The sequence below is a fragment of the Hippopotamus amphibius genome, chromosome 10 (assembly GCF_030028045.1).
Source record: "Hippopotamus amphibius kiboko isolate mHipAmp2 chromosome 10, mHipAmp2.hap2, whole genome shotgun sequence".
Taxonomy (NCBI): domain Eukaryota; kingdom Metazoa; phylum Chordata; class Mammalia; order Artiodactyla; family Hippopotamidae; genus Hippopotamus; species Hippopotamus amphibius.
This window is the reverse complement of record NC_080195.1, coordinates 21311927-21338167: the sequence shown is the minus strand read 5'-3', so window position 1 is coordinate 21338167 and position 26241 is coordinate 21311927. Positions and strand designations below refer to the sequence as shown.

The 26241-nt window shown below is 49.1% G+C and overlaps 1 protein-coding gene across 1 annotated transcript in view; it reads left to right on the top strand.

Moving 5' to 3' along the window:
• The first annotated feature begins 4928 nt into the window (after window positions 1–4928).
• Window positions 4929–26241, top strand: part of PRAG1 (PEAK1 related, kinase-activating pseudokinase 1) — a 46944-nt gene continuing 25631 nt past the window's right edge. The window contains exons 1-3 of the mRNA XM_057697887.1: window positions 4929–5035; window positions 9218–9637; window positions 11425–13253. Coding sequence (XP_057553870.1) covers window positions 9308–9637; window positions 11425–13253 — 2159 coding nt within the window. The 5' untranslated portion in view covers window positions 4929–5035; window positions 9218–9307. The remainder of the gene's footprint in view (window positions 5036–9217; window positions 9638–11424; window positions 13254–26241) is intronic.

The following is a 26241-nucleotide window of genomic DNA, read 5'->3' as shown; positions in this document are numbered from 1 at the left end:
GGTGTCTGTCACTGAAGGCACATCTAACTGTAATTATATTACAAAAGGGAAAAAAATATTTTCCTCCTCAACACCTGACATCTGAGTTCTATGGCACATGGGCCCAAAGAAACATCATAACAAACTTGAACCCCTGGCTTTCAGTCCCCTGTGGGTTGAGATTCTGACATCTGCAGTTACTTAAATAACAGCTTTCCATTTGGGGGAGGGAATCTATTCAGTGCTCGGGATAAAACACTGTAAAGTATTTAACATGGCTTATCCTGGGTAGCACTGCCTGGGACTAAAGATGGGGAAGAATGGGATGTTGGGAATGGTTTTAAAAAAAGAGCTGGGACACAAAGATGGGATGCCCTAATCACCAGGCCGGGATGAACGGATCAGATTACTTGAATTTCCACACCTTCGAGAAGGAAGAGAGAATGTAGGGTTGGCAACTTAAAGAGCTGATTATCACTCGGGAGGAAAGCGAGAGGAGTGGGGCCGTGTGCACCTACCAAATGAACCTTTAACTGGCTTGCTGAGAATACCATCTTCCAGCAGGACAGAGGGAACCCAGAAGGCCTCCTCACAGAAAATTTTCAGCAGACCCTTTTCCTTCCCTCCTTATCCTGGCAATCCCCTCCATGATGCCTTTGGGATTCCAGGTGCCACCAAGGCAGGCTTGGTACACGCCCATGGCTTCCAGGAGTTTCATCCTCTCTCAGCTTCCTCACCCTCCTCCCCTTGTTAAACCCACCTTTTGCCTACTTGCATCCCTATCAAGCCCACCTTTCCCATCCCATCTGTGCTCCCATTTGATTTACTTCTTCCACGGGGTCTGCTGGAAACTCCTGCTGTGATAAGGAAAGTAACTAAGAGTTTAAGCTGGCCCTGAACACGCCCCACCTCATGCAATTAGCAGAAACCTGGAATTGCCTTGACAATGCTTCCTCCATCCTCTCCAAGAGACCTGTCTTCACACTGCTCTGAATTACACAAGGTCTGGAAGAGAGCTCCTCTGTTTCAAGGCCTTCTAGATCATCATGTCTCCAGTCTTCCCCCTCTTCGCCTCATCTTTGCTCCTTCCTCACCTACCTCTCCAAGCTCTTTCACTTTTCCTGCGGCTCCAGACACCACTCCTGCTTCATTCACCAGATGGCTCCGTACCCTTCAGACTTCAGAGACCACAAACGAAATCCTCTGACTTCCTTATTTGTACTAATGACACCACCTTTCTGCCAGTCTCTTGAGGCAGAAGTTCTGTTAGTTATCTTTGATTCCTCCTCTCCCTCAGCAACAGCACCAATCTCAGAGGTTCTGTGCAGTTTAAGTGAGAGAAAGCATGTAAACCATTTAGCACACAGGGCCTGACACAGAGAAACCACCCCATTCTGTAAGCTATGATCGGTTAAGATCTTACCGCTCACAGTGATCAGGAAGAATCGAGTTCCCATATCTCCCTCTTGATATCTTTCAAAACCATCCCTCCAACATCCATCCTTTCCATTCCCCCTGCCGCGTCCCTTATCAAGCCCTGACCTCCCATCTGGACCAGGGTTAGAAATTCTAAGCCAGTCTCCTCATCTCCAATTTCTTCTCCCACTTCGTAATCCACCTGAGACATAAGATCCAGACAGAGCTAATGAAAAACTAACTTGGAGAGTGTCATTCAGCTGCTCGGAAATGTCAATCCTCTCCCACTGGCTCACTTTGGAAGCAAGCCTTTCCTGTCCAGTGCCCCACGCCATCTCCAGGCTTGTCTCCAATAATCATGCTCCAGCCAAATTAGATAAGAAATCTCTCAAAAAGTCTTCTGCCTCGCCCACGTCCATTCCTTTGCGGATACCATTCTGTCTGGAAAGTCCCCACTGTCCACAAATTGTAATCCTTCTCATCCTACAAAGCCCCTTCCTCCCTGAAACCACTTTTTGTATTTTTGTCTTTTCTTCCTTTGATTCCTCACTGCCCCTAGCTTATCATCCTCTCATAGAGCTTATATTTTGTCTCTTTTTCATCTTTCTTTCCCCCCCATATTCCCTCATTCTGTGCTTCATAAGGAGAAGGCACTCAATAAATATCTGTTGACTAAAATTAAACACCTCTCTATTATTTGAGGTCTCTTATCAAGCTGGGGAGATACAGGCTTGGATTACTTTGGTCCAATCTTCACGCTAACCCCTCAAGTACCCCAGTGAGCATTATTTTCTCTGTATAATTTAACAGTACGCATTTCCTCATCCTACATTTTTGCCTTTCTAATTCCAAACTACTTTCCCCTATCCACCCCAAAGCACCACCTGCCCCAGCCTTTGTCGTAATTTCCCCAGATTTAACTGCTCTGTTGTACAGAATGGTGCTCCAGGACTAAAACCCTGAAGGGAATCACTCTTCTTCAAGGTCTGATCTGTATCAGAGAAGCCAAGCCCTGCAGTTAAAAATGTCGTGAAAATGAACTGATAAGTAGGTAGAAGAAGAATGCTGCATATACACAAATTGCACTGCATTGCAGGGTGCAGTCTGGAAGTTCAAGCAAGAACTGTTTATTAAAATGCATGAGCTTACCGTAGCTTCACCGAGGAGATAACATACTTAACGGTCACTGGTGGAGCACTGCATAAGAGAATGGGTATTTTGTGTGGATCTAAGCGACTCTTTTGAAGTACTTTTTATTCTTTTCATTAGGCGAGATGAAGCCAGCTTTAAGGCCATGTTGCTGACGTTAAAAGATGCACATTATATGTCAGCAGCTACAGTATAATGCATTTACTTTGTGTGAGCACAACAAAATGCTTGAAAACAGTTTATTTTGGAGACTCAATTAACCCTTCAATTGCTGTCCCATGCCATAGAACCGCCAATCTTGTCATACTATAGCCTTTGCTTCTCATAATTACGTTCTTTAGCCTATTAATATCTTAAAGGCAAATTAAGTAAAGAGAAGGAAACAAGTGGGAACATAAGTGCCTCCTGTGTGCTCCGTTCTGTGAGGTGGGTGTCCCCATCGGGACTTTCAAAGGAAGAACAGAAATATCTAACCTGAATCATGGGAACTAGGAACTTCTCAAACACCTGGGTTTGCCCTCTTCCACTGCAGCTGAACTGCATGCACCTCCTGATGTCATTTTTGTATTTCTCCAGTGACAACCACTCTGTCCCTACCTGCTTATCCACACCTTCCCCTCCTGGTCTCTCCGTAAATGAGTGGGATTGACCCTTCAGTTTTGACCCTTCAGATGCTCATGGAGCCTAAACAGAGTTTTCCTTCCATGTTTGTTCAAATGGTTTCCCTTCACTTCCAGAAGAAAGAAAAACAGAGTTGGACGACCAGTACTAGGGGAGTGCAGAGTGGCAGAGTGGAGTTGCCAGTCAGAGGAGCCAGACAGCTCTTGGTTCCAATCCCAGGACCATGACTTTTCGGCCGATAGGCCGTGGCAAATTATGTGTCCCTCTGCACCTTGGTCTTCTCTGTGAAATGGGGATGATGTCCCTCTCAAGGAGCTGCTTGGCACAGGGTAGGTATTTAATGAATGTTAGTACTACTTCCATCCCTCTAAACCTCCCACCCACCAGTTCTATTCAAACTAAGGAGAAATCAGTGACATTGGAGCACAGGTAGTATTTTTTAATATCCCTTCTAAACTTTCTCCTTTTCTCACACAGAAACTCCCGGTAAATACATGTCTTCTCCCCACCTCCCAGTCCTGCTATGTCACCACAGGATCACTAAGAGTGCAGGCTTCTCAAGCAGAACCAGCCTTCCTCCTCTGGGCTGGGAAGAGGTTCACAGGCACAACCTGGTGGGCTGCCTGGCAGAGGATCCCCACTGGAGTTTCTATACACTGCCCCTCGGGAGGAGGAAGGAGCAGAGAGAAGACCACAGGTGTTTTTCTGGGGTCTTTTTCCTGTTCCATTTAGCGAATTCCCCCCCAAGCAGGCGGGCGCAAGGTGGTGACCTTGGTGCCGGCTGCCTGAGGAAACACCCAGGTCAAGGTGCAAGCCTGTTGCAGGCACAGGAGGAAGGGAGGGGACCAACTGGGTCGTAGGCTGTCATACTCTCAGTTAAAAGATTTTTAGCCCGAGGACTATCTCAAACTCATTCTATCTCAGTGAATGAGTCACTTACTGGAAACGGTGTAAACACAGGTGTAATATGGCCCGCAGAAGCCCTCGCTCTCCCCGCGTGGAGGAAGACCAGCTCTTTCCACTCCAACCCTTGTATTCCACTTTCAGAAAACTAAAGTTCACGGGATTAAGCCACTGGCCTGAGGCCTAAGCCGAGGGGCCGAGCAGAACCTGAAACCCTCTGTCAGGACTCCCAGTCGGGCTGGGTCGTGCGTCAGCCTCCTCCCACCTGCAACAGTCACTGGCAATCTCGGTGCCCACGCAGCTTTCGGAACGCGTCTCGGTCCTGACCTCATCATTCCCCTCCAGACCCCTCGCTTTCTGGTTCTGTACCCTCCACGCCTCTCTCGTACCCTCTGGTTTCTGTACCCTCCACGCCACTCTCGTCCTCTCAGGGTCTTGCCGAGCAGAGAGGATGAAGGGATGCAGGACACCTACATACCTATGCGCACATTTATGGGAAAAGGAAGGCTGCAGACACCGAAACTCGCCCCTGCAGAACCCTGCGGGGCCCTCCGCAGAAAGGGGTGCAAAAGGGCGCTCGCTCGGGGGGTCGGACGGCGCCAAGTCTTGGGCTGGGGGCGGAGCCTCCGTCGGGAGCGGGAGGGAGGGAGGGAGGGGCGGGGCGGGGACCGTGGGGAGGAATGGGGGCCGGGGAGCGTGCCCGCCGGCGGGGGGCGCGGGGCGGCGGCAGGGACAGCGGAGGTGCGGCGGGGGCCGGGCGGGGGCCGGGCGGGCGGCGCCACCGGAGGCGGAGGGGGCGGAGCCGCGCGCGCAGCTGCCACCCGGCCGCCGGGCCCGGGCAGACGACACCGCCCGCGGCCGGGCACGCACCGCGCGCGCACTCTCTCCAAACAATGCTCGGCGGCGCCCGGCGGGGCGGCTGGCGGCTCGGAGAGCAGCAGCGAGGCCGGGGGAGCGCGGCCCCGAGGTGAGCCCGCGGCGCCTCTTCCAAAGTCGGCCTCTTTTTGTCTGGCAAACGTGGCCGCAGAGGGGAGCTCCGGGGGAGCGCGGTGACTGCCGAGCGGGCGACCCCCGTCGGCGTCCCCGGGGTGACAGGCGGCCACTGGGGGAAGGTGGAGCGTCCGGACCGCGTGCGCCCCGGGATGCGCCCGAGGAGGAGGCGCGGAGCCCCGAGAACCGGGGAGCCGGAGGGGTGTTTTCGATTCATTCGAGAATCACGCTGTTTCGAACGGGGAAACTTTGCTCCGAGTTCCCGCAGGGGGACCGACTGTTGTGCGTGTCTCGCTGGTCTGGCTGCTGGGTTTGGGGCAGGAGGTCGGAGCGCTTTGGGGATTGCTATTGTGGAGGCTGCCTTTCCGCGGTCGCAAGATTGTCAAATCGCCCGGGGCGGCTCGGACCAGGCCCCCGGGGGTGATGCTTTGGGGCCCCAGGTTAGTAGCTGCCTTTTAGGCAGCCCCGAGTTTGATGCCAGCCTGGGGGTCTCCAGGGGGAACGAGACGATGCCTTCTTCCTGCGCCGTGGCAGAGCCCTCTGAAAGGCTACTGTGGGTACCTTGTTAACCTTTGCTTGTGCTGCCGCCCCCCCAGCGACACACAGACACACACTGAAAAAATAGAACCTCTCCACTTTCCTGGATGAGAATGGAAGCAGGGCCGGCTCACTGTGTATTTTCCTCTCAGGTGAAGCTCAGCCAGCAAGCACATGGCTTTGCAGAGCGGATAGCAAAGCCCAAAGGTCTAGGAGGGAGGAGTTTTGCAAGGCGTCCAGCCCAGAGTCAGCTTGGGAAGGCCCTATTGATCACTGGCCTGAACTATCTTTAACAAACCCCTTCCCTTTTTGAGCCGGAAATCTGACAGGAAGCACTGGGAATTCTGCGGTCATTTCACTATCATAGGGTCTTGTGGAACGGAGGTATCTTCCTTCCTAGTTTAGCATGTAATGGATCTAACCCACAAAAACCACATTCGTAATGCTGAGATTGGATTACATAGCACTGGAGAAGGAAAAAGGAAATAAAAAGTTGGGTGAATATCATGACTTTCTGTGTGTGCGGTGGAAGGGAGGGACAGGTAAGGCTGTCACTTTCTCCTTTCTGCCTGGGCAACCCCTGTCAATGGAGTGTTGAAATCCAGACAAACAGTTTCATAAATATTTCTCTTTTTCCAGTGTTGCATTCATTTAATTGTAATACAGATAAATTTTTTAGATGAGTGTTTTCTGGAATTCTGTCCCTTCAGGGTGAGGCGTGAACAACTTTCGATGCAAGTACAAGGGGCATTTGGAGCCCAAAGATTTCATTTTATGGGTCTGGTCACCATTCTTCGGATTCTTTTTCCAGTGAGGTGGGCGTGTATCTGACAGCTTCAATCTTGCACATTTTAGCCACAAATCTGGTGCAGAAGTTTGCAGAGGCAAAGATATTTTATCATGACTTGGATCAGAAAGAATGCTGAGATCTTTTTCTCATCTTACACTGCTGCCTCCCACTGAAATGGGGGAATTTGCATAATTCTGGGGGCTGCCTACCCTCAGAGGCAAGGAATGTGGGCTGGGAAGGTGCCATTCCGAGGCTGTGGAGAGCTGGCCCGGGAGGCGGGCAGGGCTCCTGCTTTGTGAGTGCCACTTGAGTTTTTCCACCATGCTTTACTTAAATCAGATATAATTTCAAGCACAGAACCTCTCTAGACAGAGAGAATCATTTCTGGCTTGATGTAGTGATAAATTCTGTTTGCTGTGACGGAGAAACCAGTTTTAACAGGATGTGTAGTGAGTCAGGGATGGTGCAGAGCCCAGAGCTTCATTCTTTTCTTGTCTTCATTCCTTTTCCCTGAAAAACCTTTCCAGTCTCTGAGCAGTTGTGTCGTGAGAGTTGGACCCACCGTCAGAGAACTTCAGAGCTGAGGATGGGAGCGAGGAGAGTGCTCATGAACTGGTGAGGGGTTCTGGAAGCTTCCCGAATGTTGGTAGTCCAGAACCTGCCAACCGTGCCAGGGCGGCCGTGGGCCATCTGCTGCACAGGAGGGGGACCTCCGGCACCAAGCAACCACGACAAGTGTGGGTCCGTTGCCTGTGGAGCAGGAAGTGAGGTGTGGCCACCCCAAGCGGCTTCTTTGCGAGAATCTGTAGGATGCCCCCTCCTCAGGTAGCCCAGCCCCGTGAGGAGCCGCAGGAACAAGAGGAGCCCACGCAGAACCGATTCGCAAGCTCTCTCCTTCCATCCCTCCCTGGGGCGCGGGAGGCTCTGTCTGAAGTAGAAGGGGGGCCAGGACCCCCAGGAAAGAAACTTCTCCCCACCTCAGGGCAGGGGTATGGAGGTTTGCCTTACTGAACACCAAAATACCTCCTCCACTTTCTCCTCTTTCCAGAATTTAGCAGCAGAGCCTAAAATTCTCCATGGCTGGGATTGTAGGAGAAAGAAAAATGCTTGCTCTCCTCCTCTGCTTGTTGAAGCTTAGTGACCTCTTCTGGGGAACTTGGCAAGGAATGAACCTGCCTCTTGGGTGTATTTACAGGAGCTGGAAGACCGAACCCACAGTCATCTTGATGCATAAGATCCTAACAACAGTCTTGAAAGACACATACTTGTCTTTTATTTCAGAGAGTTCATTTAGCTTAAAGATGTTGCAGTGGGCTTCCTGGTTAACTTTGGAGGGAAAAGAGGCCAGTTTAGCCTCAGCGCTCGTTGAATAAGCACCGCTGTCTGCGAGTGTGGGAGACCAGAAAGAGAGCTCTTCCCACAGAGATTCCGGAATGATCTTTGTGGCTCCTGGCTCATTCCACCTGGTTAGTCCTGTTGAAGATGTGGAGAACATCAACCTCAGAGCCAGTTCTCACAGGAGGAAAGCAGAAAGCAGACCCCAGGGCCAAACCCTCTCTATTTAAAGAGCGTCTATTCGCTGTAGAGTCTTCAGGACAATTTTTTCCTAACACTCCCCTTCTGAGAAGACAGTTCATTTAAATGAGGAAAGAAGAGCAAAAAGCAGCAGACATGATAATGGCGAGTGACTTAACATTGCGAGTGAAGTGGTGACATGAGGAGCTGCCAGGAGAGCTGGCTTCTCTCTCTCTGGAACCCCTAAACTCTCTGTGTCTGTGGACAGGTCCTAGTTTATGTTGCTGCCATTGTTTTCCCATCTGTAAAATGGGGATGGCAGCTATCTCATGGGTGTTATTCAGGTTAACGGGTTAAAATCTGCAACTCTTTGAGTCCCCCCTCAGTGGTGAATTTACTGAGTGATGCAAACTCTCTGCCTTCAGTTTTACTCTCAGAGGCAACACACTCAGCTAGCTAACTGCCTCGCCTCCAGGATTCTCGTAGGGAAAATAACTGTGATCATCTCTTCCTCCTGTTATAGCCTATCCAACCCTAGACCACAGGGCTGTCATGTCCATGAACCTCTCTTTCGGTTTCCCCCCCGGCCCTGCAGCTCTGGCTGTATTGATCTCACTGAGCCCTGGGTTGAATAAGGCCTGTTAAGCAAGGTGCGGGCCGCAGGTGGGGAGTGCATTCCCAAGATGCCAGACCTCCTGACCAGGATCCCTGGGGGGCAGGCCGGCACCACACCTCTCCTCTGTCTCACCTCTTCTGTCTCCCCCGCGTCACAGGTATGGATTACGCAGGGTGATTTCAGAGCCCAGGCATACCTTCCCACGCACATCGTTCTTGGTTAAAACTTGTGGCTTATCTTCCAGAAGCCACGATTTTTACCTGCTGTCCTATTTGGTAGTTCTTGTTTCTCCAGGGCAGAGACCCGGGCTCGAGACCCCTAGCAGCAGGGGATGCATGGGTCAACCACAGTCTTCTCATCTCCAGCCCTGTGTGATTTCTTCCTGTTAGTGGCCCCCATACCTCTGAGCACTCAGGATTTTAGGGGACTGAAGTGTCTTTTACACTCTCCACTCACACAACAGAGCTGTGTTTAGTTTTTACAGCTTTTCTAAGGCCACACTACTTGAACGTGATTAAGAGCCTCGTGACAGGTGGGTGAGGGCCTCGGAATGAATAGAATACTCATCTTTACCTCTCTCTCCTCCATTCTGCCTCCTTCCCCATCTGCTCCCCAGTCACATCATCACACTCTAATTGATCACATGCCCCCATCCTCTGGCAGGGGCGCGCTCTGACCAGGCAAGTGTTCTGCCTTTCCAGGATGCTGCCCCGTGAGCCCCATCTGCCTCCCCCGAGACCACGCCAGGCAGCCGGTCGCAAGATGAACCAGCCCCCCGTCCGCTGCTCAGGATGCTCCAGACCATCCCACTGAACCCCGAGGGCCCGAAAATGTCTGCGTGCAGCGACTTTGTGGAGCACATCTGGAAGCCCGGGTCCTGCAAAAACTGCTTCTGCCTGCGCAGCGACCACCAGCTGGCGCCCGGCCGCCCCCAGCCCCGAACCGGCAGCCTGCCCCCTCCACCTCGCCTGCCCCCCAGGCCGGAGAGTGGCCGCCCGGAAGATGACGGCCTGAGCAGCTCGCCCTACTCCAAGCCCACCATTGCCGTAAAGCCCACCATGATAAGCTCTGAGGCCTCTGATGGGTGGACTGAGGCTGGCATGAGTGCTGACGTCACGCAGGTGAGGCTGACTCAGCCCCGTGGTATTTTTACCGGGGCTGCTCCTGTTGTAACACTGGTGACGGGCAGGCAGCCAGGGAGGGCTGTTCCAGCAGGACTCCTGCAGGATGGCTTCCCATCGGCTCATCCCGAGACCGCTCCTTCCTGACTGCCGCCGCCTCTTTTCTCTATGCCCTCCTTTCTCTCGGTCCCTTTAGGCTGAGAACCATTAATGCAGTCCCTCCAAGTTCATCTGGAGACTGCATCAGGGCACACCAAAATGAAGCTTTTTCTAAAAAGTTTTAAAAAAGAATTTTTTTAATGGATCATTTTGAATGTACACAAAAGTAGCAAGAATTGCTTAAGGAATCCCATGCATCCACCACCCTGCCGCATGAGCTTGAACAATCATCAACTCATGACCCATCTTGCTCCGTCTCTACCCGCGCCCCCACCCTCCCTTCCCCAGGATTTTAAAGCAAACCCCAGATATTGCATCATGACAGTAGGTACCTCTTCGAAAAATAAAGTCTTTGTACGAAATATCATTATCACACTTAAAAATGTCAGCAACAGCTCTGTAATATCATCCAATTCTCAGCCAGTGTTCATATTTCCAGTTTGGAAGCTTGGATTTTTCCAGCTTTGACCCAGGATCACTAAAGACAATCACATCCTTAGGGATGAGACCGCTTTGCTCACGCTCCAGGTGACCCTGACCAAGGTCTAGTTATTCAGAGAGCACGTGGAGCCTGCTGCCTCTAGACACGTCTGCTGGGAATCTGCATGTCTAGGGCATATTCTAAGAACCGCTTGTGACCTGTTTGACCTCTTTGCCTGTTCTCGTTTTCCTGAGCTGTCACGGTGAGTGGGTCTGGAAGGATGTGTGAGCTTATGTGAAATCAGAGTTCAGTTTTAAATCAAGGCAGGCTTGAGTGAGGCAAGCCATCTCCTGGGGCTGCGTTCAGCCTCACATCCCCTTCAGAGCTGCTCCATTCTCTGGAAGCTGGTTACACCCATTCTCCAGGCCTTTCTCAATACCTTTGACCATCACAGATGTAAACCAGGGATTCTTTCCGTTCAGAATCATCTTGGAAAGAGCCAGAGGCCAGCCCTACCTTGAGGCTGCTTTAAAAGTCTGGGTAGGGGAGACTAGAGGGGAAGGAGGGGACAGTGATTTCAGTGATGGGAATGACCAGCCCACATTGCTGTCTCTAGCTCAACTGGTCCAGCCACTTATGCAGACTGAGGTCACTGCCTGTAACTGGGGGAAAGAGCACGGCTCAGAGCAAAGCACGTGAGCTGGGATCCAGCTCGGAAACCACCCCTCACCCTCCTGCCCTCTGACCCCACCGTCCACCCAAGGTGTTTTTAAAAGCCTCATGACTTTGTTTTCTTCGTGTCGTGACACCATTATCAAAAGACTAATGAACACAAAGCAAAAGTAAACAAAACCCCAAAACTCTATTTCAAAGCCTCAGGAGAACTTATCTTATCCAGCAGTTTCAAGGGAGAAGGTAAAATGTTCTTCTTTTAGTGTTTTTTTGCCCCCCTACCTCACAGACCAAAGCAGAAGGGATTAGAGACACGGGTGGGACGTGCAGTGTCTGGGAAGACCAGCGGCTCCACGGGGCCCCAGGGAGGATGAGAAGGCTGTGGGGAGATCAGAGGGTAGGTGTGCTGCCCGGCTGCTTCACGGCAGCTCGGAAGGCGGTTTGTGGTGTCGTGGCCCTGCCCTCTCACTTTCTCTCTCTTCCTTTTTTCTCTGACAAGGTCTAATGTAAGTCTTTTAACCTTGGGGCTGTGTAGGTCATCTGGAGACGAGCCCCCAGCAAGCTCCCCCTCCCGAAGCAGGAAGACGTGCCAGTCGTTTACCTGGGCAGCTTCCGGGGCGTCCAGAAGCCTGCTGGGCCCTCGGCCCCCACAGACGGCCACCCTCGCTGCCCCCCAGCCTATGCCATGGTCGGCGTGCGCAGCCTGGAGCCCCGGGGGGAACGGAGTGCCGCCTTCCACCCGGTGAGCTTCCCGGAGGAGAAGCTCGGACGAGAAAAACGCACGATTCCCCACCAAGAGCTGACCTCCCCTCAGGAGAGCTTCCACCAGAAACTGGCCGCCTTTGCCGGGATGCCGTCGGGCTGCCACAAGGGCCCCGGGCCCTGCCCCTCCGCACAGCCCCTGCGGGAGTCCCTGCCCTCGGAGGATGACAGCGATCAAAGGTGCTCGCCCTCGGGCGACAGCGAAGGGGGAGAATATTGCTCCATCCTGGACTGTCGCCCCGGGAGCCCGGATGCCGCGGACGCCGCCGCGCAGGCCGAGGGCTCCCGTCGCAGACCGGGCGGCGGGGACTGCTCGCCGGCGCGCTGGGAGCAGGGGGTGTGTGCGAGGCCAGCCGAGGAGGAGAAGCGGGCTTTGAGCGTCCCCAGGGAGGGCTGCAGCCAGGGCCCGGCCCAGAACCCGCCCCGCCTGGGCCCCAAGGAGCAGTCCCTCGCCTCCGAGGCTGCCAGCTCCTCGGATGGCCTCTCGTGCGGGAGCGCCAGCAGCCGCGCCAGCAGCCCCGCGGTGCCCCCTCCTGAGAGCGATTACTGCTCCCTCGTGAAGGAACCCGCGCCCGGGAAGCAGCAGGACCTTGGCGGCCACGGGGGCTTCTCCAGCAGGTGCCTCATGCTGACGGGGGAGCTCCAGCCCCCAGCCCGTTCCAGGCAGGCTGCACAGCCTGAACCCATCTATGCTGAGAGCACCAAGAGGAAGAAGGCTCATCCAGTGCCTTCCAGGCCACCGGCCAAGGCAGAACAGGCGGCAGCGGCCCAGAGCCAGGGCCAGGTGCGGACGCCGAACACCTGGGCTCAGAAAACAGCGTCTGGCTGGGGCCAGGACAGGGAAGGCCCGGAGGTGGCCCCCCAGGTGGCGGCCACCATCACAGTCATGGCGGCCCACCCAGAAGAGGACCACCGGACCATCTACCTGAGCAGCCCTGACTCCTCGGTGGGGGTGCAGTGGCCACGCGGGCCCCTGAGCCAGGCCTCCGAGGCCGGGGAAGGGGAGCCTTCAGCTGGGCAGGGTCTCAGCTCCAGGGAGAGCCACCATCACGGTGCCAGTGAGAACACACCCAAGGGGAGGCCTGCCATCCCCCCTAAGCTGTCCAAGAGCAGCCCCGGAGGGTCCCCGGTGTCCCTCTCGGCCTCCCCACTGTCCGACCTCAACGAAGGGAACTCAGGAGTCACTGGGCCCCAGCCTCCATCCAAGGGCCCCGTTGACCCCGCGTCTTTCTGCCGGGCCAATGGTGTCCTCACCAGTGACTCTGCCAGAGGCCCCGCGCCTGCCGCTACCACATCAGCCTTGGACCAGAGGCGACCCCGGTACCAGACTGGGGCCTGGAGCCGCCAGTGCCGGATAGAGGAAGAGGACGAGGTTGAGCAGGACTTGCTGAGTCAAAGCTGGGGGAGAGAGGTGGAAAATGGCCCCACGGACCCGTCCAACTCCTCCACCTGGCACCGCCTCCACCCCACAGACAGCTCCTCTGGGCAGAACAGCAAAGCCGGGACCGGAATAAGCAAATCGGCCTCGTTTGCCTTTGAGTTTCCCAAGGACAGAAGTGGGATTGAGGCATTCTCGCCTCCCCCGCCGCCTCCAAAGTCGCGGTGAGTACAGCTGTGTGTGTGCAGCTCTGGGGGCGGTGGGGTTGTCTGTCAAGACAGTGGCCTCTTCCAGAAACCTTGGTCTTTGCCACCTCTACAGAAGGCATCAGGCCCAGGCTCAGAGTCCTAACTCCAGGCATCAGTGTCGGCCCAAAGGCCCTTGTGCCTTTGCGTAAATTTCTGCTGCTTGGTGCTCAGCGCACAAACCTACAAGCAGTGCCCTGCTTGGGACTGGCTGTTCAGAAGGCATCTTTTCAAGAAGCACTGCAAAGCTGTTGCTCTTTCCAGGTGCTCATCTTCTTATAATGTGGTGCTCTTTTTCTCTCCATCCCTCTGAAGTGTCTTCAGCAGGCTTTCCCCCCCCCAGATTCTGAAATTCCCCATTTATTTAAACATGCAAAAGCAGGCTACAGGAGGCTATGGTGCAGAATCTCGAGAGACAAGATGGTGGGGAGGCAAAGGAACAAAGCCATTGTGCTCCATAAACTGTGACCATGACGGTGATTAGGCTTTGGGGCCAAAAGCAGAATAGTAGGGGGTGCTGCACGTGGTTTGGAACCCTCAGATGTGGGTTTTTAAAGAAAAAATATATGTAGTTTCATGGTAGCGTGCTGAAACTCACAGCCTTCTGCGCTGCCTCACTGCTCTCTCCTGCCAGTTTAAAGTCTCTCTCAAAGGCCCAAGAAAAATAAATGCCTTTTTTAAGGTATTGAGTTGTGCATGGAATTCACATTCTGGGGGGAAATAGAATGGCCCTCTATTAGAGCAAAACTGATTCCTGTCGGGGAAAAGAACAACCTGCTGTTTTTCAAAAGATGATGGCGTTTCCAAACAGACTTTCTGTCGTCGGGTCATCTCCAGTGATTCTGGTTCAGCTCATGTGCTCTAGGTTGATGTCATAAGCAGGGAATCTACCGCAGGGGGAAGCGGCTGTGACACTTGACTTTGAACATCAAGGCATCTTGGGCTGCGATGCGTTCTAACATGGGCCTTTTCTGGGACCACTACTTTGCTCTGGAATGGAGCTGGCCTCCTGCTGTGCGGAGTAGACAGCCATCCTCCAGACCCTCGGGAGGTCGCAGACTGTTGGGCTACAGTTCTCACTCCCTGAATGAATGAGGGGCCCTGAAGCACAGAAGAGCTCCCATGGACATGGCACTTACTATTGGCCAGGCACGGAGCTGAGGGATTTAGACATATTAACTCATTTGATGCTCAGAACAGCTCTAGGAAGTAGGAATTTCCATCCCCAATTTACAGATGACAAAATGGAGACAGAAAGTGCTGAGTAACCTGCCAAGGTCACATGGCCATACTTGGCGGTCAGTCTCCAAAGTCTGTGCTTGCAAACACCTAAGGCACATCAGTGGGCATAGGTTGTGGGCAGGGCATGCAAGTAGAATGTGGGCATTGCATCTGTCTACCTCAACCTGGGAAGGCTGGTGGAAAGCACAGGCTTTGGAGTCAGAAAATTGAGCGCATGCTGTATCTGTCTCACCTACAGGTTAAGTGACCTTGAGCAGGCCACTCGCTGTGAACAAGCCTCCAAGTTATTCTCTAAAATGGGCTAATGATAACAATACATCTGTAATACCCTGTTGTTGAAAGCCTCAGATGAGATGAGCAGGATCCAATGCAGAGATTAGTCACATAGGCAGAAGCCACCCCGAGCTGTCGACGGTGGCAGGGACACCCACACCCTATAGGCACGGGCCTGGCCCGATCCCAGGAGCACCACCTGAGCCTTGGAGAAGGAACTAAAATTTTCTTGGGTAAGAACCATAGGGCTTGAAGAGACCACTGTCACCACAGCAGTGTGACTTGGGTAGAATCTTCGTTAGCATCTGGGTTGAGATCAGAGTTTGGGGGGCCAGTTTGTTACGACAGAACCATTGGATTAGATACAACTCACACGGGTGGGAATCTCAGAGGTTCTAGGTGCCAGCTCTTAAAAAAAAAAGTTTTTATTTTCAGAACGTTGGAGAGAAAAATCTAGGAAATAAAATTAACTAGCGCAAGGGAACAGAGGAAAAAGAAAAGAGCATCTGGTACTATTTAAAATAAATCAAACTAGTGTATATATATTCACCTGAGGAAGATTTTTCAAGCATTACCAACATTCTCTTTTGAATCATCACATCTCTCCTATGAGGAGATACGAGGGCAGGCTCAGGACCATAAACTGACTTTTGATTCTGGAACACAGTACCGTACGTCCTGAATTCCTCTGAGGAGGGTGCCGGGAACCCACAGCCTTCAGACCTACCCAGGTGACGGCAAATCAGAGTATTGATGAGAACGCAGCCCACGGTTGATCTGGTGCCGATACCAGCACCACACTGGTAACCATGGCAGACTGATGTCGGTTTTCCAAGATGGAAAAACGTTGGAAGGTCTTTGAGCTACCTGCAAGGTTAACTTAATTTCTTCACGTGGGTCTTCTGTTCAGTGGGTCCTGTTTCTGAGGATCAGCCTCACCCATGAACAAAGATAACGGTTGTGATGGTGTGTATTATGTGTACTCACAACGCCAGAGAAAGGGGCTGTTTCACGCAGCGTAGTGTTGCTTTTTACTGACACTTACTTAAGCAGATCCACCGGCTTTCTTGGGCCATTATGGAAGAGCAAAGAATCATTTGCTGGCTTTCCTGTGGTTCCGTTTTATAAAACTGACTTGGAGGGGGAAAAATAGATGTTGAGAGTGACTTGGTTTTCCTGTGCTCTTGTTCTGAATGTTTGGTAGTAGCTGATCCATCTGTTTGAGATATTGTCCTCTGTAAATTCCCATTAGGATTCCTGGGAAAACTCTTGCTGTAATGCTATGTAGGACGAAGGCTCTCAATACGCATTTAATGCCTGAAAGCCATTTAGAGGTGTTTAAGTACATGTATAGCCCTCCTCCCGGGCAGGTAAGGGTCCTGGGTCCTTCATCTGCTGTTAGCAAGGCAGCCTGTTACCTGTGCAGGCTTACACCAACTCAGACTGACTGACCCTACGGAGTCTCTGGGTCACCCTGCTCCAATTTCGGGCCAAGTTAGGTGAGGATCAACAAATCCTGCTGGTTAGGAAATGGAAAGCTGCAGGAAAGAAGCGCGGACTTCTTAGTTTAAATGTCACGTTCAAGACTTAAGGCAGTTTAATGAGAGCAGCCAATGCCTGGGGGAGTAATTAAGATGCAAAAAAAATCAAATTTATTTCTGCCTTTTATTTCCTTGCAGATGCAAACTGGGTTTTAAATGACTTATGGCTTTTGAATGACAAGGTCAGTTGAGGGAAAATCATCTGATTAGTGCAGAACAGGCATTTCACAAAGAAAGCCCAAATTAGGCTGGTAGACCTGGACTCAGAAGTGGAATTAGAGGATGACAGGTGAGTGAGAAATAAGACAGCTTTATAGGGTTTTAGTTTTCAAATGGTCTGGCTCCAGGTGAGACTATACAAAAGAATGTTTCTTCAAGAAGGCGAGGGATGACTGTTTTAAAGTCATGCTTATGGTATCACTCATGCTTCTTGTAATTTTAACCCAATACTTTACTAAGTTCTCCTCCTCCTCTGCAGGGATTCTGGGGGCAGAGACTGAGTCTGTCCTGGGCTTTTGTTCATTCTTAATTTCCCTCCCTCCCTCCCATGTGGCTTCTCAGCGGACAGGTGTGATGGTGTCAAAGTTGGAGGTCTTTTCTGCACCCAGAAGTGGCCATGTTGCTACCCAGAGGAACCAAAAGGACTTCACTGTGTGGTCTTCTCAATAACACGATCTCTTAAGATGACCTTGAGGATGGGAGTCAGATAAGTGAGATGAGTCATTGCCTCCATACCCCATGTCCAATCTGATTAAACCTCCAAATGCTTGATTCTTGAGGCACTTTCTACTGTAGTGGACTGCAGCAGCATGGCAACAGCTTACTAGGAAATCCCCCAGTCTTCGTTTATAATGGGCTTTTCTGGGTGGCGTTTTGGGAATCAAGTTTGTATGAGAAAGCACTATATGTGCTTCAAGAATCTTCTCTCTGTTTAGCCTTTTTGACAAAACTATAATAAGTCGGCTGGAGGTCAAGTAGATCCAGGGGAGACTGAATCCTGGGTGAACTTCAGGAGGGGAAATCGCCCTGCCGCCACACACACACGCAAAGGTTGGCAAACAGAACAAAGCACGTGTATCAACAGTTCAAGTTTATATCCTGCTCCATGCCAGGGGGAAATTAATAGTTGGCCTCTTCCCATGAGTTTGTGGATAGAACCTGACATGGGACATCTGGTGACGCTGAAGCAGGGAGAACTAAAATTGATTTCTATCTTCCTATTCTGTAATTTTTTTTTAAAAAATCACTGAGTGGAACTGTAGTATATATGAAATGTTTACAATATTCTCTCTTTTTGAGCAGGCATCCATGGGAGTAGAGATTCTGTAATTCATCAGATATCTACTAATTGCCCCCTTTCAATTATGCTCTGTGCAAGACGCTAAAAAGCCAGTCACGGAGGTTCTGCCACTTACGGCGCCTGAGGGTTGAGTTGGTATGAGTTAAATCAGCAGATGTGCAAAGTGACCACCAAAGGCTCACTCCTGCTTTGATTGCCTTTGATGAGACTGGTTTTCATAGCAGCTGGATTCTCACCAAATTCTCTGTTTTGTTCAGTAAAACCAAGGTGAGCTCAGCTTGGTGCCCAGGATTAGTGAAAAAATAGTCCTTCCTTTTAAGGTCTTTTGACCTGATACAAGATCGCACTTAGTACAGGCATATAGATAACCATTTCTTTCTTTTTTTTTTTTTTTTTTTTTTACCTCCTTGAAGGTAAAAAACATGCTTAGCCATCTGGAATTCCAAAATATCCTGTTCAATGCCTGGCACACATAGATGCTCAAGAAATTTTTATTCAGTAGACAGTAGTCAGCAGAGGCCATACCCTATTTATTTCATTTTGTCCAAGAGCATCTGACTCTATGTTTTACACATGAAGAAAATTTGAGAAAAGACAAGTAGCATCATTAAATACTTGTATCACAGTATCTTTCTGATACCCCAGGTTTTGTATCGCCCCAGTACTCTGTTCATCCCTCTGTTTTGGCAGTTAACACAGTGTCTGGAATTAAACTGGATTGATATTTATATCTCTCTAAGAGCTCGTAAACTCGTGGGAGTACAGGAACCATGTTTTATACATTTTTCTTTGACTTTCCCACAGGATACCTTGGGACATAGTAGGTATTCAATAAAGGATTATTGAATTAGCGGGGGAAAAGACCAGAGGGAACTACAGATCTTGGCCTTATTTTCCCCTGGACACCCCGTTATAAGTCTGTGGCCAGCCTTGCTTAACAAAACATCGTCGCCTTGAGTTAAAGAAACTGAAGTTAATAATTATTAATGCTTCAAGGTGGGCAAACACCAGGACGGCACAATGCATCCTTTCATGGATTAATTACTCTCTAACGATTGCGCATTTGCTTTTTTTTTTTTTTAAAAGCTGAACAGGTGTGTGGAGCCCAGCCCTCTCTTGCCACAAGAATGTTCCTTTCAGACAGTAATCACCTAAGGACTTTTTTCCCCACCCATAAATTGCAAGGAATTCTAGGGTGTGGTTTCATTTTTCTGAGAATAAATTTTCCATGCTTTCCAAGGTGGGCTGGGAAACACAAACATGGGCCTTGTGATCAAGCCCCCTCTGCCCATCAAGTGATCAAAGGCACTTTGTTCCCTAAAATAACCAACAGTACCTTTGAGGTGTGGAACTCACCAACTGGTGAGAAATTTTCTCTATTTGTAATGCAAGACGTTTGTTGTTTGGCAATCAGGAAAAGACTTGTATTTCCCTCTCTCAGGATGGATAGACCAACTACAAAGAATCGTCAACAGCCATTTCGGCAGCTAATAATTTTCAGAGTTTAAGGTCAGAGTCTTCATCCTCTGTGCTAAAATTGCTCCTTATTTCTTTCTATTGACTTTTGGGCAGATCCCTAAAAATGTTGGGTGTTGAGGGTGTTCGTGATGTCCCCGTGCAGCTCTGTAAAATCCCCTGCTTCTACTAGCTTTCGTCTGATGCCCCGGACAGTTTATTCTCTGTACTTTTTTAACAAGGCAGACTTATATAAAGTGTTCTCCGTTGGAGGGAAAGGGGAACTTCCAGATTAAAGAGTACTTTGAAAAAAATCCTTCCCTTTTTACTCAGATATTTTACTCTCCAGTTAATTTTAGTATCTATCACTATCAAATGATCCCCAGACTTCCTGGCAGTTTGGTTTTTTGCCATTTCATGCCCATTCATGCATGTGCTATAAAAGCTTTTCCTAGAGTTTAAAACATGTGTTTTAGGCAAGTATTTGGCAGTGTGTCCACCGTATGCGCTGAGTGGTAGAAACCCTCCAGAATGGCTCCTGATTTCAGGAGCTCTGTAGACAGTCGAAATGAATGAACATTCATCCGCCTTGGAGAAAGACAAGAATAGTTGAGATAAATGGACACAATAATTAGTAGCAAGACCCTGAAGATCAGAAAGAAAGGGAAGAAGAGTCCTTGGAATTTTAAAATCACTCATGGTGAGGAGGTTACTTAAAATAATCCTTATGAATGTGTGCAGATCAAAAGAAGGGGTTTGTGACTGCATATTCGTGCACCACGAGGGCACTTAGGGTGCATCATCCACACCAGCTGCAGTCAGGTGGCGCAGCAGCCTGGAGCTCCGCGTGGAAAACGGTGAGGCCACGTGCCCATCCTGCGGGAGAGCGTGCCAGCCTCCATCGGTACTGTCGGCAGGTTATGTGTCGGGGAGTGCAGACGTGGGCCACCTACTTTCCAGTTGAGCTTAAAAATCTAAAATGTGCCATCGGTAATACAAAATCATTGGTGGTCAATAACTGTCTCCTGTACTCATTTAAAAGTTCCATACCTGTGGGGTGGGGTTAGATCTGTGGTCTCTCCAGCCCATGTGACCCTAAGCAGGCGTGTTTGTAAAAGATGGTTTTCGTCTCTGATGACAGCCTCCAGTTTCAGTCTTGTTGCGCCAAAATGTTTTGTTTCCTCTTAATGAGTGATTATGAATAGTTTGTGAATTTTAATGAGGGATCATGAATATCCCATGAATTTTTGGAACTCTGTATTTTAGTAAACAACAGTTAAAGTCTAGTATCCAACATTCAAAGTATTATTTCTCTTTATAGATCTTAAATTTACTGAAAATGTTCAGTCCCTAAATAATGTGAAACAAAGAATGTCCACTCAGCCTCACCCTCTTTGACTCATGGCACTGACTTTCTGTGCCCTGGATTGAGGGGTAAGGGGATTGGGACAAGAGGTATGTCAGAGTCTTTTGGAGGGATAATTTGAAATTTGAAATTAAATATTATCATATACATTTAAATTTTAGACATTGAAAACAATTATTGTTTTCATAATTAATGTTACATATAATTTTTCCAAGTCTTTTTGACTGGTGGTAAGTTAGGCCATCTTTTTTATAAAAATGTTCAACGTGAGGACAAAATGCATCTCACTAAGACAAAGTAGAAGAAAACCGGGATAGGAATATTTGCTGATCTGTTATGTTTACTGGGTGACCTCCCTTCGAATCTCTCAAAATGCTTCCTCTATATTTGTGTCCTCTTGAAACAGGGAATTGCCTGTACCGTAAATCCTAAATCCAGCCCCTTGATCCAGCTTCTTAGCCTACCTTCAGTGCTGGTCTGATGAAAGAGACTCTTCCAACAGTGCAGTCTGAGACTTTCTTGATCTTGATAGTCATTTAATCACTAAGTATAGAGGACTTGGTGTAAGTGGAGCTAAAATGAATTACCCAGGAAAATTAAGTATAAGAACACACTGTGCCCTCACAGTGTTCATTCCCGAGTGATGACTTAGAGAAACGCACACACAGATGAATTAGGGACGTATACAATGAGGATCGTTACAACGTCATTCATAGTAGCAGGGAGCTGGAGCAAATCCAGGTATTCATCTCTAGAGAAATAAAAGTAAAACGTGTGTGAAATGAAATACTTAATAGCAGTCAGAAGCAGCGGGCTAGGTGTATAGACAGAAACATGGATGAACCTTAAACTGGTTCATCATTTATTGAGTGAAATAACAGAAACAGAGCAAGATCTGTAACACAATGCAATTACTGTAAATTTAAAACGTAAAGTAACACTATAGAGCATGAGTACCTGGAAGTGGGAAATTGGGAAGCAGAGAATTAGAGTAGAGATGGGGATGAAGGGAAAAACAAAAATGATGCAGATCAGTGTGAAGGTGTATCATTAATTGAGGCATGTGATCATCTCACCTCTCTGTACTTGAAGTGCAGACGAACATGCAGAAAGACTGAATCGTGGAGAGATGGAGGAAAGGCTTACTTGAGAGAGGAGAGGATGGTGACTGAGATGATCAAGAAAAGTGATGAATGTTTGGAATAGCTGCTTAGCAAATAGCGAAAAGATGGCCAGGGAGCCCCAAGAGCTAGCTGGTCAGGAAGCATGAGTTAAGTGTGGTCCCATCTGCATGTGCTTTCCTAGAGAAGCACTGGGCTGCCTAGTGCAAGAGTGAGGATTGGAGATGTTTGCAGGTACCTAGTGTGATATTTTGATTTATAATAAGAAATATACATTTGGTCTTCATCCCCATTTCTGGCACAGAGCTCCCAAAACCTTTGGAATTTTCTAAGTGCTGAAAGCCATAAAGGTGTCTTTTATTATGTTAATGAGCTGACTTTTGGACCCCACCTAAGGATGAAGCCGGTTGCTAGGGGAACCAACCATGTGGTTAGGGTTGGTATTTCAGTCTCACCCCCATCCCCACCTCCAGGGAGGGGAGAGGGATTGGTGGTCAAATCTGTCTCCAATGGCCAATGATTTAAATGATCTAATCAGTCATGCATATGTAATGTAATGAAGCTTCCATAAAAACCCAAAAGGACAGGATTCAGGGAGCTTCCGTGTTGGCGAACACGGGACATGTGGGAGCGTGGGGCACTAGGAGAGGGCACGGCAGCTCCCCGCCCTTTCCCCAGACCTTGCCCGAGGCATCTCTTCCATCTGACTGTTCCTGAGTTATATCCTTTTAAGTAAAGTGTTTCTGTGTTCTGTGAGGGGAACGTTGGAATCTCGAACCTGTCTAACCCTAGCCGGTAGTCTGCAACAGAGGGCAGTCTTGTGGGACTGAGCCCTTAACCTGCGGAATCTGATGCTGTCTCTGGGTATATAGAGTCAGAGTTGAATTGAATGGTAGAACACCCAGGCTGGTGTCCGAGAATTGATGGTGTGGGGAGCACACCACCCCATTTTGGAATTGGGTGACCAGAACACTTACCGGGGTGGGGAGGGTTCAGCTAAGGCTGCAGACAGGAGATGAAGCTGTTGAGGAGCAGGTAGGAAGGTGCTGAAGAACTGACCTGGGATTAGGAAGGGAACCTTATCCTTGTTAGGCAACAGGCTGGACCAGAGTGGAGAGTAGAGAAGTAGATCATCCTAGGAGCTTAGTTACAAATAGCCTGAATCTCCCAAGCCTGGAGAGTAGGAATGAAATCTAACATAAATACACACAGATTTCTTAAGCCCAAAAGCTGGGCTCAGAAGCTGGGTCGACAAAGTGGACTTGAAGCATTTGCTGAGTCAAGAAAACAGGGGAAAGATCATTCTGAAAGCAGCGTTGCCAAAATCAATAGTCTAGAAACAAAAAGATTCTGGCCAGGCAGAGATCATTGTGGTGTATGGATTCCAACAGGAAGAGGTCAGGACTAGAACAGCAGTGATTCCCAGGTTGGTGAGCGGCAAGTCACTCCTGTTTTCGTTCAGTCCATCACTGGCATCCTCTGTGTGTTAGGGGGCGGGGAGGTGGTGTGAAACAGAAAGGAATCATGGGAGGTTCTTTTATTACAGCAGGGAGGCAGGCTAATACAATAAAAGAGGTTCTTCTGTTTCGAAATTTTCGTGTAATGGAGCTAAGCTACCTGGTCATCTGATGACTTTCTGTCGGCCCCTGAACCTGGGACTACACTACAATTTATCAGGCTCTCGCATATGTAGATTCAAACTGAGGTCTGGTTGATGGACAAGTCAACTCTTCCTCGTTACTTTAGAATAATGCATGTCCTCAGAGAATCACCCTGATGAACTTTCTTCTTTGGGTTTCTTCAAAGTACCGAGAGAGTGAAATCTCTAGCCCATCTGTTTTCTGCTTCTGTCCAGGTAGCAAAGTATTGGAGTTGCTGGAAGCTGCCGAAGTCTTCTCTCTGTCTCTCTCTCTCCCCATCCATCCATCCATCCATCCATCCACCCACCCACCCATCTTTCTGTATAACTACTACTTTATATGTACCTGGTGCTGTTTTGAGCACTTATTACATATTAACGCATTGAACTCCAACACCCCACCCCCTGCTCAATGAGGTAACTAGCGTTGTTATCTCCATTTTATGGATGTGAAGCTGCAGCACAGAGATTAAATGTCTTTTCCACTGGAGAGAGGACCCCAAACCCAGGCAGCGGCTCCAGCGTTCGTACTCTTAACCACATCAGTGGCCTTCCCAGGTGACCCTGAAATCCATCTGGGAGGCTATTCAAATGCTTACATTGCCGTTGTTCTGTAGAACAAAGGCTATAGAGGGTCCTTCCACACTGTGCTGGCCTGTGGGCCGGGCAGCTGGTGGGAGGGGTCCCTCTGTAGATTGCAGTTGTTCAGTCTTTACTTCCATTAGTTATTCATCGCCTTCTTTCCCATCTGCCCCTTGTTTGAACAGGTGTAAGAGCTTTCTCCTTGACTTTTTGGGCCAGGAGTTAAAGACATTTTTCTCAGAAAATAGTATTGGAGGTGCAAGTGTACCAGGTGATGGGTTCCAGCCGCTGAGTTCTTTCGCAGTCTCTTACCTGCTCTCAACAGCTGGTCTCCCTGTCCTCAGCCTAAGCTGAAACCTCCTCATGCTAGGAAGCTGCAAACATCTGCCCTCCTCACTCCTGCACTAGAACTTCTTTGGGAAGGGACACAGCCATGCAGTCTTGCGGCCACAAATAAGAGACTTTGATTTTCCGAGACATGAAAGGTCATCTTTTAAAACCATTTGTATCTCTCAGCGCCAAGGTACATCTGTATATAGTCAGGGCAAATGGCTGCAAAATTTCCATTTGACCGATTTAAGCATTTTTATCCATGTTTATACTAGCTAACCAGTAACCTAAAGATCTCTGTGTAGATGTGGGCATGCGTGCATGCATGCATGGACTTGCAACACCACTATCTTTAAAAATAAGCATGGCTTTATTCCTATTTTTAAATGATTTCCACTGAATGCAAAGCGCATTCATTTTGGGGTTGAACCACAGTCTTTTTCAGCTTGAAGAGCCCCAGCAGTCACCAGCGCACTAACTGCAAATGCAAATTAACAAGCCTGCACTGTGGGACCGTAAAGGTCATCTGACCCAAAATGAAACTGATTTCCTATGTTTATACATGCTAGTAAATCAACGGGGAAACCTGCCCCCAGCGCAGACTGGATCCATTACTTCCTTCATTTGGCACTTAGACACTTGCAAAATAACTCCCATAGCATCTTCATCAAAGAGCACTAAAGATAAAAACAATAAAAGCCTTTCCAGCTTAGCTATCTGCCTTTCTCATCCCATCTCTTGAAAAAAAAATTTTTTTAACTACAAAATTGTGTACATTCAGGATATTTGGGGACTAATGTATTTTGTAGACCTGAGAAAGGTTCAGCTATTGCGTCCAGTTTTCCTGAGGGCCGTTGTTTACTCAGTGTTCCTGCCTTTTGCAAGTTTTGCCTGGCAAGTGTAGCCGAGCAAGTGTAATTCTTTTCTTAAAGGAAACATTTATCCTCCTAGATGCCTCCCAGTTATTGAAACAGGGGCAGATAAACTTAATCAAGAAGTATTTAGTAATTACTCTGTGTTCCAGCATGTCCTGACTATGACACAGCTCCTCAAACAGTTTATAATTGTGGTGGTAACAAGCCTATTTCACATGAAACAGAATAACCTAACCAGGATTATAACCAAGTGCTTGGTGATGTGAATCCGACTCAGTTTGGTGTGAGTTCCAGAGGGGGCAGACCAGTCAGAGAAGACTGAGATGGCTTGGGAAGGGTCTGTAGGTAAGTTGGTCCTGCTGCTAGGTCTTGGGGATGGAAAAGGTCTGAAGGGGAGAGAGAATGTTTCCTCTGTGCCATGGTGGGGAGGGGACAGGAATGCAGGGTGCCTTGGGGACAATGGGAGACTAGCCCCATTGGAGCAAAGTGTATATGAGCAGAAGTAGTAGGTATTGATTAATCAAAGTGGTAATAAATTTTTTCCCAAACAAAAAACTAGGCGTGTGTTCTAATGTGTAGACCGTGAGGGAAAATATTTGAAATCGAATGTCAAAGGAAATCTGGGGTGTGTGTTTCTGTCACCATGGGGGACCAGAGCTGATCCAGTATGGCAGCCAAGGTCAAGAATACTTACAAGAGCTCTTGTAAGGGCTCTTCAGGTTGGCCAGCATTATGAGAGCAGAATTTTGGAAATATTTTGAGTCAGGATGATCTGTCCCAAGGCTGCAGATATTTTCTGAAGACATGGCTTGAACCCTCTATATGCTTTTTTAGAGGAGCTTGACAGATAATTATCTATCAGGTTGTAGGGTTATTGAAGCAGGGATGGTGTCACCTCTACTCACTGTTGTATCCACAACACCTGTCACAGTGCCCAGCACACAGCTGGCAGTCAATATTTATTTGTTGGAAAATCTGAGAAAATCAGAAGAGACAGGGTGGGGGGATGCACTGCAGGTCATACAGGTATAAGAGAAATGAAAATGGGGTGCTCTTATTCACCAAGCAAACCCGGTATTTCAGCTCAGATCGTTAAATAATATTGACTTTAGGATGTGGCTAAACGGTAGAGAATGAATGGGGTGAAACTGAGTGTATTTGAGAGGGTATTTGAATTGCTTCTCATGATGCAGCCAACAGGACGATTGGAGATTGAAAACTGCAGGTCACAGAGGCAGAGCCG